At 37.4% G+C, this 14,269-nt stretch overlaps 1 protein-coding gene across 1 annotated transcript; it reads right to left on the bottom strand.

Moving 5' to 3' along the window:
- Positions 1-1,412: 1,412 nt before the first annotated feature.
- Positions 1,413-9,963, bottom strand: LOC108749817. The gene is made up of 2 exons (XM_018488793.1): positions 9,769-9,963; positions 1,413-9,638 (listed from the first exon to the last, which is right to left on the bottom strand). Exons 1-2 carry the CDS (start codon positions 9,961-9,963, stop codon positions 1,413-1,415), a joined length of 8,421 nt encoding a protein of 2,806 aa, XP_018344295.1.
- Positions 9,964-14,269: the final 4,306 nt, after the last annotated feature.

Genomic DNA, 14,269 nt, shown 5'->3' with positions numbered 1-14,269 from the left:
ATGAAATAAGAGAAAAAAAATGTTGAAAATGTAACCTTTCACGTATAATTTAGTGACAGATAAGGCCTTCAGACGCTTTTTTGACTAATTGCATACAAATCTTATCACAGACTTTTCTTAAAAACAAGATTATAATAGTTAAAAAAATTACGATTTTTATGGTCATAAAAAAGTAATGGTCCAATGGTGATTCTAAAAAAATATTTACGTGCATAAAATTTAAACTCGCATATAAATTTAATCTCGAAAAGTAAACATAATCTCATCTTATTTTTATTTGATGAAGATGCAGCTCTTGATTTACTATTGTATGTTCCATACTATTTTATTGAGATATACACGTAGTTTTAATATTTTATCCAAATCATGCAGATATTTGTAATTTTGGATGGCAAATTTTTGGTATTTTACTAAGAACTATCTATAAATATTTTTAACTTATAATTAGATCTTAAAATAGTTTTCACAAAAGCTGGAGAAAACCATTCATCCTCCCCCCAAGGTTGTTAATATTTGATTACAAAATGAGAGTATTCTAAATAGACGGCGGAATTCAATGTATGTAAATTACATAATTAATTATGTAATTAAAACAATCATCGTCTCTAACAGTATGGCAATCATTATTATTATTATTATTATTATTTTCATTATTATTAATTTATAAATTAATTGGAATCTATTATTCCGCTTCAAAAATAGTTTTATTATAATGTAATATAATATTTTATTATAATAATAAGTAGTATATAACAGAATACATTGCATTACATATTTAGAATAATTGATAACATAAATGACATTATTTACATTACAAAAATGTGGATAATTATGTATTAAAAAAACTGTAAAAAAATATTAGCGCCAGATTGAATTAAAATGTAGAATTATTCATAGAATCGAAACACAAAACTAATCTAAGTATTTTTATTTAATGTTAACATATCAATGTTAGCATATCAATTATTACTTTCAATTAAAAAAAATTTTTTTTTCTAGCATATTTCATTTACTTTCAAATATAATCACTAGAGCTAAATTCTTCTTTCTATTTTTAATAAACATTATCACACTTTTTTATTACGCATTTATTAACAATTCACATTTTAATAATTTGTATATATAACGAATAATTGATAAGCATATACACCTCACAAAATTTAGTTTATCTCGATCTATCTTTCATGTTCTTTTCTTTCTAAATAAATTTTTGTTGTTCCGTAACTTGTGTAAATTTCCGGTAATTGTCACATCTCTGTTATAGTTGATATATTTGATTTGTGATGTATTCGTTGGGAATGATGTGAGTTTTTTGATATATGCTTTTCAGACAATAATGTATGTGAAGATAGTGGAGCAGATTCTACCTGTTCCATAAATATAAATGAATTGTTAACGCCTTCGTCGTTAAGCTAGTTAGAACTACTCAATTTTGTTTGCAAACTCAGATTACTTTTTGACTTAATACCTCTTATTCTTTTTACTATCTTATATGTGATACGAGCTTTATTAGCAGAAATGATATCACTGAGAAATAATGTTCTTCTCGCTTGATCGTTTTTCTTCTTCGTTTTTGCACGATTTAATAGTAATTTTATCGAGTTACTCATGTGTTGTATTTGCGGTTGCCTGAAATATAACTTTCGTCGAGCGTTATGGAAATGTTCAGGAGCGTTGGTAACAATGCGAGTTTTATCGTTGTAAACATTAGATTGTTCATCAATATGTTTGAGGTATTCTTCTTTAGATGGCCATATGGCTTCCAATATGCTATCGATGGCATCGTTCAGCGATTCTTTATTCTCGTCGAAAGTATGCGATACTTTTGTACCTAAATGGTCATCCGGTTTGAGAGATTGAGATTTGTTATCCGAAAATTCTTCAAATATTCTTACATCCGGCTTTTTCTCGTAAACGATGTCGGTGTTCAGATCGACGCTTTCTTCTCCTGGACCGTCCAACCTCACCGCCGGTATCAATGACGTTATTTGCTGCTTCACGTCATCAGGCACTTCAGAAACATTAACGAGATGCTCGAACAGTGCTTTCAAGTACGAGCCTCTCGTCGCATAGGCCATGTGATCGAAACCTATAGCGTGCACCAGATTATCGTACTTACGTTCGAAAAAAATCGCTATCTTCACCGCGTCAGTCTCATTTATCTTCGTATAATCAATAGCCCGCATCACGCCGTACAAGTCCACGTCCACATTGGAATCGTGCGCATACGTCTTCAGTTCGATCGGCTGTGCACCTGTGGGGCCAGTGGTGATTATTTTATCTCTGAAGTACTCGAGAGCCTCCTGTTGCACGGGATCCTGCTGCACACTTTCCAGTTCCTGGCCCAAGTCCATAATAGCCTGCAAGAGTCGACCTTTTGTCACGTACGCGAATGGATCTCTTGGTAACTTCAGTTTACGCAGTAAATCAGGAATGGAGAAGAACTTGATGATACCACGAATGATTCTTTCGTTTCTCGTCTTCGGCAGCACGAAGAAGAGTGTTTGCACATTGATATCGTCCGTCGTTCTCAATATTGTAGGCTCAATCTTAATCTCATTGTGCAGAGTACGATTTAGATAATCTGATTCTGCGCGATGCTCGAGCGAAAAATCGTCTGGTCGATTGATCGTGTTAGTCAACATCAGGTCGTTGATCGCGAATAACCTGTCTTTATAAGTAGGATAGTCTGTGGCATAATTATTCCCGAAGAGGCGTTGGAATCCCCGCGACACTAAATATTTTCGAATGACGTTCACCTTGCTCGAATGATATCTATAATCGCGCATCTGTTTTAGCGCATACTCTACTTCTTCAATGTGAATATCATTCACGAGATGCTCCTTAAAACTCTCGATGCTCTCTCGTATCGTATCGTCGATATTTCCTTTTTCTACCTGTTTCAGCATCTGCAGGAGCAACTGTTTCGGCGTGTCTTCTGATAGCAATACCTTGTCCATTGACGTTTGCACATCTTGACATTGCATGAGAAACCTGAGATCATCATATTTGTGATCACTTGGAATTTCACCAATGGCTCGATTTATCTCGTAAGGTGACAGTACTTCAATGTACGTTTCAGTAAGCGACTCGTCATTCAGCCATGTTCTAGACAGAGTCATAAGATAGTCATGTAAAAACACTTCCATATCGTTAATCAAGGATTTGCTTTTGATTAACTCCGGTCTACTAATAAATTCTCTCATTATCACGCGCAGCATAGAAAGTACAGATCCATAAGGAAAAGCGCGATAAACATCTTCGACGGGCGCGGCTACGTCTTCCGCGTGACCCAGTGTGTACAGTCTTAGTGGCACCAGCTGCTGAAATTGTGGCGCGCTACTTAATCCTCGTGACAGATAAAGAAAGATTTGTTCCTTTTCGAACTTATGTATATTATCGCTGCAAGCTTCAAACGCGATTTTCAGGGGTCCGTCTATCTTCACATCACGCAGAAATAGTTCCGAGAAGCGCATCAATCTCGGCCATTCGCTATAACTGGTAATTGATGATGACTGACAGTCCAATTGAAATTGGAAATTCGGTGGCAATATCTGGATCAGATTTTCGGGCTTCAACACAAAATCCCGATAGCGTGAGCATGGTGCAGTGGCCACGACCACCGAGTTATATAGTGTTGTTACGCGTTCCTGTGGTATATATACTTGTTCCGGTAAGGACTCCGTGTTCTTCTCCAGAGAATCGAGGGCGGAAAACATCTTGTCATTTTGCAATCCCTTAATGTTTCGCAGAGCGGTTAACAGATCGAAAATACGCAGCTTGAAAGTCCGTGACGTTTGATACAGGTCGAGATCCCAAGGAAGAAGCGACGTGATGTCCGTCTTCGACAGGACTCGCAGCAAGGATTTTATCGAGGTGAAATGAGTACACGGGATCGCTCGTATCAAGACTTCCACATGATTCCGGGTAACGTCAACGTCGGGCAATTTCTGTATCAAGGTCTTGGCATTAGTCAATGCCTGCTTTGTACTAATGTCCGTGGGATTGGCCACCTTACAGTAGTGCAGGATCTTCGCGATCTTCATTTTCCGCGACTCTGTGCTGCTGAGATTGAAATAAATCGGCAAATAAGGCATCAAAGTTGCTAGCTTACAATTTTTTACAAGCAATTCCACGTCGGAAGTATTCAACGGCAATGTCGACAATAGCCTCTCAATTTCTGCGTCGTTCACTACAGGTATATCCGGCATCTTGCTGACGATTCTTTTAGCGAAATTGATTGAACTTAGCGAAGACTGAAACACGTTGCTTTTCGATAATTCGTTCAAGACTGCTAACACTCTCAGTTTCTTCGTTTTGTATTCAGTAAGCTGGAAATTCAAAGGTAAAGCCGAGATAACCTTCTTAGTCGTCATCTGAAATTTGAGTTGCCCAATTTGCTTGTACTGCTTGAACGGAATTTCTCTTATGATAGATCTTATATCGTTGCTGTCAATTGTCGATTCATACGGTACTATTTTGGAATTAAATTTTATCAATTCGCTTATGAGTGTATCAAAGGCTGTTTTCAGCTTATCGTTTTCCGCAGAAGATCCAAGAGTGATTCTCAGCAACAATAAAACATCATGTAACGCCATTCTAGGAGTAGACGCTTGCTTTATATTGAAATTTCCGGGTAATAACTTGATCAACGTGGAAAGTTTCAAATATTTTTTAACGAGCTCAATGTAAGGTACTCCCTCGGTAGGAAGGATGTTTAAAAGTGGCACAAGATCGTCCTCCGTGATGTCTGGAACGTCCGGATAAGTCTCCACTTCTTGGAGAAGTCCCTCCAATTCCGAATGAACGTCTGTATCTGATTTTAAAAGCTGCCGTAGCAAATGTAGCATTTTCATCTTATATGTCGGCTGATTGTCGAAAGTAAACGATTCCGGCAGTAAACTCATTAATTTTTCAGGTTTCATAAATTTACGTATTTTCGGTAGAGACATATTTAACAGGCTGACAAATTTAAGATCCTCGCTGGACAGCTGCTTAGAAACTAGAGGTCGGCGAAACGATTTCCTCACCGGGAAGATGCGTTCGCGCAAAGACTGTCTCACGAATCTCAGAGTCTTGTAAAGAATTCTCTTTTGTCTTAAGCTGGGTAATTGCAGCAGATTATCCAAGGCAACGGCGAGGGCATCGATCGACGAATTGTAATTAGTGTACTTGACATTAGGCGGTAGATACTTGATCATATTATCGTGATTCAGGAATATTTTGAGAGGCGCCAAATCGTATTTGAGTTTAAGACTCGCCAAAGTACGTTGCATGCTCTCGACATCTTGCTCAGTAATGAAGTTATAACGTTTCTCAAGATAATACCGTAATCTATTCGCCGATTTGTAAACATTCTCGTCCTCAATTTCATCCTCCATCAACATCAGCAGATAATGTAATCTTTTGGCCGAAGTAGAAAATATATTCCAATTCGTATCTTTGTACTTGATGTATTTGAAAATTTCTCCGGTCTCCAAGAATATCTTGATGGGTGTAAAGTCTTTCTTGTGTGGTATCAAAATTAGCATTTTTTGCCAATCTTCCTTAGTCAAATCTCTCTTTGAAGGCTTGCCGGAACCTGTCGTTAGCTCGAGAGCACGTTTGAACGATTGCAGATGTTTTTGCATGTCATAGTCGACGAGTGCTGGTCCTTCACGCAATAAATATTCAACGATATTTTGAAGTATTTCGATATTATTGTTGGATGCGTCGGAGAATTCCTCCGTGTTCAAATTACTTAGTATTTCGGGATTTAAGATGGAATTGAGATAATCTACATTGATTTGCTCAACGTGTCCAAGTTCTAGTAGCAACGGTCTGAGTTGAAAACTGGTGACGATTGGATAGCTCAAATGTTCGATATCTGACAGCAGCTTGTTTAATTCATTTATCGCAGCATAATCACTGCTGACTTCCGGCAAATCCCCCATCTTGGACAATAAAGTAATTAGTGGAGTTTTTGATTGGACGATCTCGTTATCGTCCGTTAAACGAGACAGCGTATTGACGTTAAACAAATGATTGATATGTTTAAATTGTCTGATGCTACGCGGAATGCTGCTCACTATGTCTTCGAGGTCCGAAATCAGCGTACTCGTGGCTTCTTTTTCTTTAGGTTGAATATTTTTTAGCGTTGGGAGCGCATCAAATAATTGCGTGTTATTGTCCATCTGTTGTTTCTGGAGAACGTGCAGTAAAGTGCGATACCGCTTTCTGGGATCAGTAATCGCAAGGATGGTGGGTCCAAACTTCTCGTTGATATCTTTTCTACGCAAGTATAATCTGATGGGAGCGAGCTCACTGGTATAAGTAATTCCCATATCATCAAGTACAGTTAATAGATCTACGTTCATCCCAAAGTCGAATACGTCTTGTCTAACGGCGCTCAACAGTCTGAAAATTGTGTCGTTCTTTTTGATCACAGGATGCAGTAACAAACGATGTAATAATCCCAGTAGCGATATTCTAGCCGATTTACTGGAAGGAATGGTAACTTTGATTTTATTTAGTTCGGTAGGGGTTAGAAGTTTTCTAACAGGTTCGTAAACGGCAGCCTTCATGGCAACAACAGCACTTCTTAGTGGTTCGATATTTGTTGTCCATCTTTTCAAGCTTGCCTCGACTTTGGAAATGGCTTTCATTAGAGGAAGGCTATTGGCGACATTAACCCGTTGTTTCGCGAAGTGTAGAATCATTAGCAAGAGTTCTTCCTTTTCTAACGAATCGGAGTTTCTGATGTTTTCGGGTAGAATGCTGTAAGCCCAATCTGGTATCAGCAGTTTTCTCAGTGATTCGGTGAAAGAATCCATAGGCAAAACTGATAGAGCCTTACCAATCCGTTCTTTACTGGCACGTAACGCTTCATCTAAACTTTCTTTATATGTAATTTCTTTGAGAATCATCGATGCGGCCTTCGTTCGATTCTCCATCTCGTTTTTGTCGATGATCTGCTGGAAATAATCTTGCAACCAAGCTTGTCGTTCTTCGGGCGAAATTATTAGGTTCTTCAATTTGCTTATTTCTAACAAAAGTGACTGATAAATAATATTACTTGGATCTTGCAACGATTGGATCAAGTAAGCGAAAATTGGCGTTTGACGATCGTCTTCATTCGCATCGTCCAAAGAACTCAATGCCGTCCTGACACGTCTCCGGAGCAATTTTTCCGCGCGTATTATACGAGACTCTGTTAAACTTTTCAGAAGCATAATCAAAGCGTCACGCGCGGTAGCTGTTTCTAAAGTTGCAAGATTCAATTTTGGCACGAGCTTCATAAGATTCGCTTTTCTCAGCAACAGACTCACGGGCTTCGCGTACGTATTGTTCGGCAGATACTCCAGCATTGCTTCCAATGTCTGTTTTTTCAGGATCTTAGTGTTGATCAGAATTTTTTCCTCCAAGATACTTTCCGCCTGTTTCACAAGGTCGGCAAGATTCGCGTCCGATGAGATTTGATAAATGGGGTAAGTCAAAGCTCTGGCGAGAACGTTTTCCGGCGTTCCACCGATGGAGATGTTCCAGTCACCGACATTCGTATATGCGTACGAGTCAAGAATTTTATCTTGCAATATTTTGTTATGAGACAACAGTTGTTGAACCAGGTACACAAAATCTGAGCGATCGAAAGTTTTAATCGGCAATGGTGGTCCATTGATATTATCGACAGCAAATTTCAACGCTTCGGAAAGTTTTGGCTCTGTATTTATCAAACTTACGGTTTGTAATATAAGCAAAAGTTTTTCTATCGGCGTGCGCACATTAGCCAGACTGAAAGTCGATGACAAATATGTGAACAATTTTTGTATCTTGAAGAGTATTTTCAGCGGCAGATATCGTGGATCGCTATCGATATACGGCAGATATTTTAGTAACAATTGCAAATCCTCTGAGATATATAAATTGATCAGCAGTGGTTCCTCAAGATAATTGTGAGCGTTCTGGAGAGCCCTAGATAACGGTTCGTCGGATTTGACTGGAGGAAGTGTCAGCGCTCTTTTCAGCATGGCTAGTAATAAGCTCCTCGGTGTTTCGTATTCAAACTTGTTGAACTCGAAGCCAAGAATATTGAGAATGTTCGGCTTGGACAGAAAATTTATCATAGGAGCGAATTTTTCGCTTTTGAAGATATTCGGTATGAGTCTCAGCAAAGAAAAGAAGTCGACCTCAACGTCCATTGAATCATCCCTCTGAAAGATGATGCCAGAATTATAGAGCAGCCCTCGTTTGAGGGTTAAACCGTTGACGTGTCCCTTGTAAATGAAATTGTCGATAACGTTCGCTTGCGTCTTGTTTAGCGGGACATTTTTTAAACGGATCAGCGAGGTCAAGATTAATTCCCAGGGATTATCACTCACTCGTCTATCCCCGAAGGCGTAGGTCCATGGCAGATCCTCGGATAAATAGGGACGTAACATTTTCATTGCGTCGCTAATGTTCTGCTGCAGACACGGCGCATCAAAGGAATCTAAGTAGTCGTTGACCTCATAAAAGCTAATTGGCACTGTATAGTGATAATTGGCATCGTTCACCAGTTTTTGCGAGACGAAAGATATCAGCAAGGACAAAGGTTTCCTTAAATGCCGCAGATGTGGTTTTCTACGGAGACAAGATAGCACTTGTAAAAGAGCCTCATCACCTGTCTCATAGAAACCAATATCGAGATCTTGAAAATGCGAATCGTCAAGATGGTCAAAGAGATATTTAGCTACAGCGACGATGTTATCCGGGTAATAACCGTTCATCACCATCAAGAGCTTCTTTAAGTTATCTTTGCTCTTGAGAGTGGACGGATAAGGCTCTACATCGAAATTCTGAAGTAATAATGAAGTTGTTTCTCTAATTACCTCGGATGACAGCTCATCTGTCTCCAGTCTTTCAAGCACAGTTTTCAAAAAATTCGTCGTGTTCTCTAGATTCGGTCCCATATATTGCAGTAGAGGGTCCTCCGAACTCGATCGCTCCTTCAATCGTTGCGCGATAAATTTGATGGCGTTGTGAACTTCCGGATCCGTCAGATCAAACGTCGGATAATTTAACAATATCGCTGATACTGTACGCAGATTAAGAATCTGATCGCCATTGCGAGCTGCTTGTAACAGAAAGTCAATGCCTTTCGTCAAAGATGGAGGCACCACGCCGGCCCTTCGCTTATCGCGCGAGACCGATTCGATCACTTTCTGATCTATGTTGAGCAACATATCGACGAGCGGCACCTGCTCTAAGACGGCGTCGACGTCGGAAAAAATGTTTATGCAGAGCGACGCGTATTCGGAAATGAAGCGGTTGTCAACCCTCTCCAACATTTGTAGGAGCTTATATAGTTGCTGCCTCGGTGGCTTATTTTTCAGTGCCGGCAGAACTTGAAGTAATTCGTAGACCGCGACTCGACGATTTCGTACGGCGTCGTGAATCAACTCGAAGGGTATTCTCACGTTGTCGTTGAGACAAAGCAGGAGAGTACGGCCTAACGTCGTTACCAGATTGTCACGCAAAACTGCAGCAGCCTCCAAACGCGATAAAACGTCCTGCGGCGTAAGAGCCGGATGTTCAGTAACGCTTTGTAAAGTCTGACTAGGTACCATAGAGCTTCGCGCGTTACAATGCCGATTATTATAATGCTTCTTTCCGTGCGAGTTCTATCAAGTGGAAAAGCAGATGCAAAGGAAAGCAAATTATTTTGTTTTTCTTTTTTCACCTTTTCTTCTTGCTGTAATATAGCGTGAGGAAGTATGTAAATGTGATATTCGACATATTATTTATGCTTACCGATACTTGTCGTTCAGCAACAGATTCTGTAAATTGACAGATCGATATTACGATCAATATTACAGCCCAGTTTATTCGAAACGGGATTCGGAAATTTGCAGCGTTATATCGATGATTGAGTGCCATTGTTCTTCTTTTATCTTCTGTAATGCAGTCTTTAGGATAATTGAAAGCTGCATATTTTCTATTAGTCATCTAGAGAAATATTTTAAGTTATATTTTAATTGTAGATCTTAATCTGAATATTTATTTGTGAAAATTTGGCCAGCAAGAAGTATACTCTTTCTACTAGTACTCGTATATACATTGTACAAAAATTTAAATATTTTTCAAAATTTTATGTGTCACGCTGTTATACTTTCCTTATCACTGATTGTGCATAAAAATCTATCTATATTTTCAGTGTGATATTATTCTTTTGAATTTTTATGTCTGCACTTTATCACAACACAATGCGCTTGCTATGACAGCATAAAATTTCAATACACATTGATAAGAAATTAATATGCAATAACCAAGCTAAGACACATTATTTCTATATCGTAAAAGATTTATCGTTTAACGTATGATCTGTTAATTGTTTAACTGCAATATACATATTTCAAATTTGTAATTTTAAAATAATTAAAAAACTGATAATAAATTTTACAAACATATGCGCAAATATAAATTTAAAGAATAAACTAGTAAATGAAAAAAGATGGCTAAAAAAATAAAATTGTATAAAAGTATAAATATGTAAGAGTATACTGTATTATACCAGTAAATTTATTATCCAAAATATACTATAAAAATATTATTTCAAATATTTTTTGTTAAATCAATTAGTTCATAAATAAATACACGAATGTGTTATAAATTAGAAAAAAATCTACCACACATAATTTTAAAACTTTTACTTGTCATTTTTTGTATAGGCTATAAACTTTTATTAAATCATTATTATAAGTAAAGTATGTAAATTAGCATCAATTTAATCGAATATTTCACACGAAGCAGTATAATTGAACAATGAAAAAATTGGTATATAAATTACAAAAAGCCATACACAGATAATAATCATTGATAATTCTATCGATTTTCACGAATTCATTGTATCAGAAAGCTTATCCAAAAGAATACTCGATCTAAATATGCAGGTAATTAATTTGTTTTAAACTAATTACATCACCATTTCCTGTGACAATATTGGAGACTTACTGTACAACAAATACAAAGCACGTATTTCTTAATAAAATGATATCCTTTTGCGAGCGGTTTTACTTGAAGCTCCCTTGCTTTTCGTGATTGGCGACAATGAACTCGAAGACGACAATGTCAGGACGACGGACCTATCTACCGGTCAGTGCCAACGCTGTGACCGATTAAATCTCGCGGGTATTTGCGGTGGCGAATTACTAATTGATTTCAAAGCCTTCTCTGTTTATTTGACACAGTGCAAATTATGTTCTCAATGTGTACCGCTGTGCAGTCGAGTAAGGCAATGCACTCACACGTATGCGTCGTGAGGCGATAATGCGATATCGAGAGCGTACGAAAATAAATGGCGCGAACTAATTCTATGAAATTGTTTCTATACATACTTTCATGGGTGATTAATCTAACGATTATAAATTAACAGAAATATTTGTATCGACCTTGGTGTAATTCACTCTTTCGATTGTGTCAACGAGCAATTATTAAATAAAACAAGTTTGACAATATAAAAGTATTTAATAAATGCGTCATATAATTTATAAAAATTTGTAATTCACATAAGAATAGGAGAACTTTTAATTTGTAAGATCTGCTGCTTTATACAGCATTTTTATTTATTAATGCAAATCACTAGAGATAATAAACAATTGCAACTATTTATCTCTATTATCAATGCTCTCGTTAACGACATAATAGACTTCTGTCCGTAAAGAGAAAACGGAAACGTTCACGAACTTTCTATTTGTTCGGATACGTCTCGACGCACTGACGCCAGAATGAAATGAATGCTGAAATTCCGTGTCCGCGGTTAAACTCGAGTTTCTATATATGGATGTGTGTTATTACAATTTCAAACTTATATATATATTCCACAGAACACTGCTATACCATCGCTGTTCCACGATCATATTTGAATATTCGAATATATACTTCTATAACTGTATTTCTTTAATCACTTCTTTCGTCCAAGTTTCTCATTAGTAAAAGAATTATTATTTTTTTAAATACTAAACGAAACTATCTTATATCATTGTATCATTTATTAAATCCCAAACACAATGCAAGGGATCGTGTTATTCCTATCGCTATTTCCTCGCATTGTGTCTTTATTATCATTTTTATTTTTATATTATATATTCTAAAATTTTCTGTACATTTTCTGTACTACGCGTACAGAATAACTAACAAACTCTTAGTCCTTTTACTATGTGAATTAATCACAATAAATATCGTAAACAAAATAAATAATTTAAACATTACTGCACATTTATGAGGGTAAAGCTTTGCTATACCGAAAGATGATTTTGCTGAAGTCTAAAAATTTAACTTAGATGTACACATCTGAAAATAATTTTATTGAGCTGTCGAAATAATTATGTACTAATAAAAAGAGATTTTTCATGAAAAAAACGATTTTGCTGGAATATCAAAACATTTTGCTAGATGCGGATTCTGAAAATAATATTATCATAAACATCAAATAATTATGTAGAACGTTCAAGCGCAATGAGCAATGCTGCTTAAAAAATGTTGACAGTAACTATAATTTTGTAGTGACTATAAACTCCAACATAACTTACTTTGACGTCTAATTAAATTATTTTCAGATGTATATCTAGCAACATTTTTAGATACTCCAGCAAAACTTCTTCCCGTGTAAAAGCTCCCTTTTACCAGGTACTTCACGGTGGCATCTGTACTTGGTATAATATATGTCGAAGGGAGTTTACCGAACGCTTCGACAATAATAAAAGCGTTGCATCGTGTTTTCCGAGAACATTCTTTTTTTGCGACTAAAGGGAGTATCTTTCTGCACCGCGTGCTCGCCGACGCGTGCATAACGAGGCTGTCCTAAGAAATCTGAAAAAAAATGCTCCAAGAGAAAGGGAAAGAGCAAAGAAGACGCCTTAAGAGTCGCTCAGCTTCTCAACGCACAATTGACATCGACCGAGGCGGAAAGAATCGCTGACAGGGCCACGATGAATTATCGTGTCTCGGTACGTGGTAATTAATTATCGTGCTTAACTCTCTCCTCATCATCGTTGTGGGTCTGCACGAACGTTCGCGTTCCGAAATCGCGTAGATTATCAACACCATTCACTGACGCGAGATTAAACAATTTCAATTCACCGAACGACAAATTAAATGAACGATCGACCGAACGAAAAGTGCCGATTAACGCGAAATATTTCATCGCGCGTTATCTCGCATTCGCGAGCGTTAAAGAGCAGATTATATGAAAGCCATTAAAATTTTAATAACAGCCCTTGGAGAAATCGCAAGAGTTGGATGTATCTCGCGTAGATGACGCGGGCCTGATAAACTCTTTTGGTCTCATCCGTTTGGATGTTTTCCAAAAATACATTTTTCCGTACTTCGACCTCGCAATCACCGCGATCTCGAATTAACGTGAGTTATAAATCAGCATTATTTCTCGCAGAGAAAACATTTCGATATACCGATCGAAAAAAAGAGGGCCAGATCGAGATTAATCCTGTTCGCTTGTTCGACGACAATCGAATTTTTATAAGCGGCTGCATAATGCCGATAGCTTATCGCATTCACATCGGAACGGTGTCTGTCTACATATATTTTATAAACTGCTGCGCGGTAGAAAGGAGACATTATTTTCAAAATGCATCGAATGGATATCTCCTCCGGCTACATTTTTCTATAGACAATAATCACACATTTGTATACAATATTAGAAAAATAGTATAGATTATAAACGTCTTTTACGCTTTCCTTTTGTTTTTTTTTTTTTTTGAATTTTAGAATATTTGAAAATTGAAAATAAAATATTCTAAATTTTACCAGACGTATGCGGAGTACATGTTTGAATGCTTCAATATCGTAATAATTGTTTTCCGATGTAGATAATTAAAACATTTTTTTCACGCGAGTGAAAATCGTTTCTACTAAAGCCAGTTTTATATAGACATACTCGAAAAATGTCCTAACGTAATATGAGAAGTACGTCGGAATGTGAGCGCAATCTCGCCAACAAGCGACATCCCATCAACCGACATCGGATTGCAGCAATCCTGTCACAATAGAGACGACACGCACCTCAACCTTGTCAACGAGCCCCGTCGGCAAATTTTCCACATGATACGACCGTCTTAATAAGGACATCTCGGCGCGACGATTCAATTGTGAGCCGAGATCGCTCGTGCAATCTCGACATCTAAATTCGCGCCGGATGATGTTTGACCGGAAGACTTCTTCGCGTGCTCCCAGGGTGGACAGGAGTATATTTCTCCAATTCTCTGGGGCAGCGGTATATACACGCTCGTAGACACGT

This window comes from Trachymyrmex septentrionalis, unplaced genomic scaffold (assembly GCF_001594115.1).
Source record: "Trachymyrmex septentrionalis isolate Tsep2-gDNA-1 unplaced genomic scaffold, Tsep1.0 scaffold32, whole genome shotgun sequence".
NCBI classification, from domain to species: domain Eukaryota; kingdom Metazoa; phylum Arthropoda; class Insecta; order Hymenoptera; family Formicidae; genus Trachymyrmex; species Trachymyrmex septentrionalis.
This window is presented reverse-complemented; position numbering and strand designations above follow the sequence as displayed.

Excerpts from the sequence above, each read along its gene's own strand:
- LOC108749817 (XM_018488793.1), bottom strand. The coding sequence starts at position 9,963 with ATGACTAATAGAAAATATGCAGCTTTCAATTATCCTAAAGACTGCATT. Across the intron at positions 9,639-9,768 it reads TTGCTGAACGACAAGTATCG|AACTCGCACGGAAAGAAGCA; the intron begins GTAAGCATAAAT and ends TCCACTTGATAG.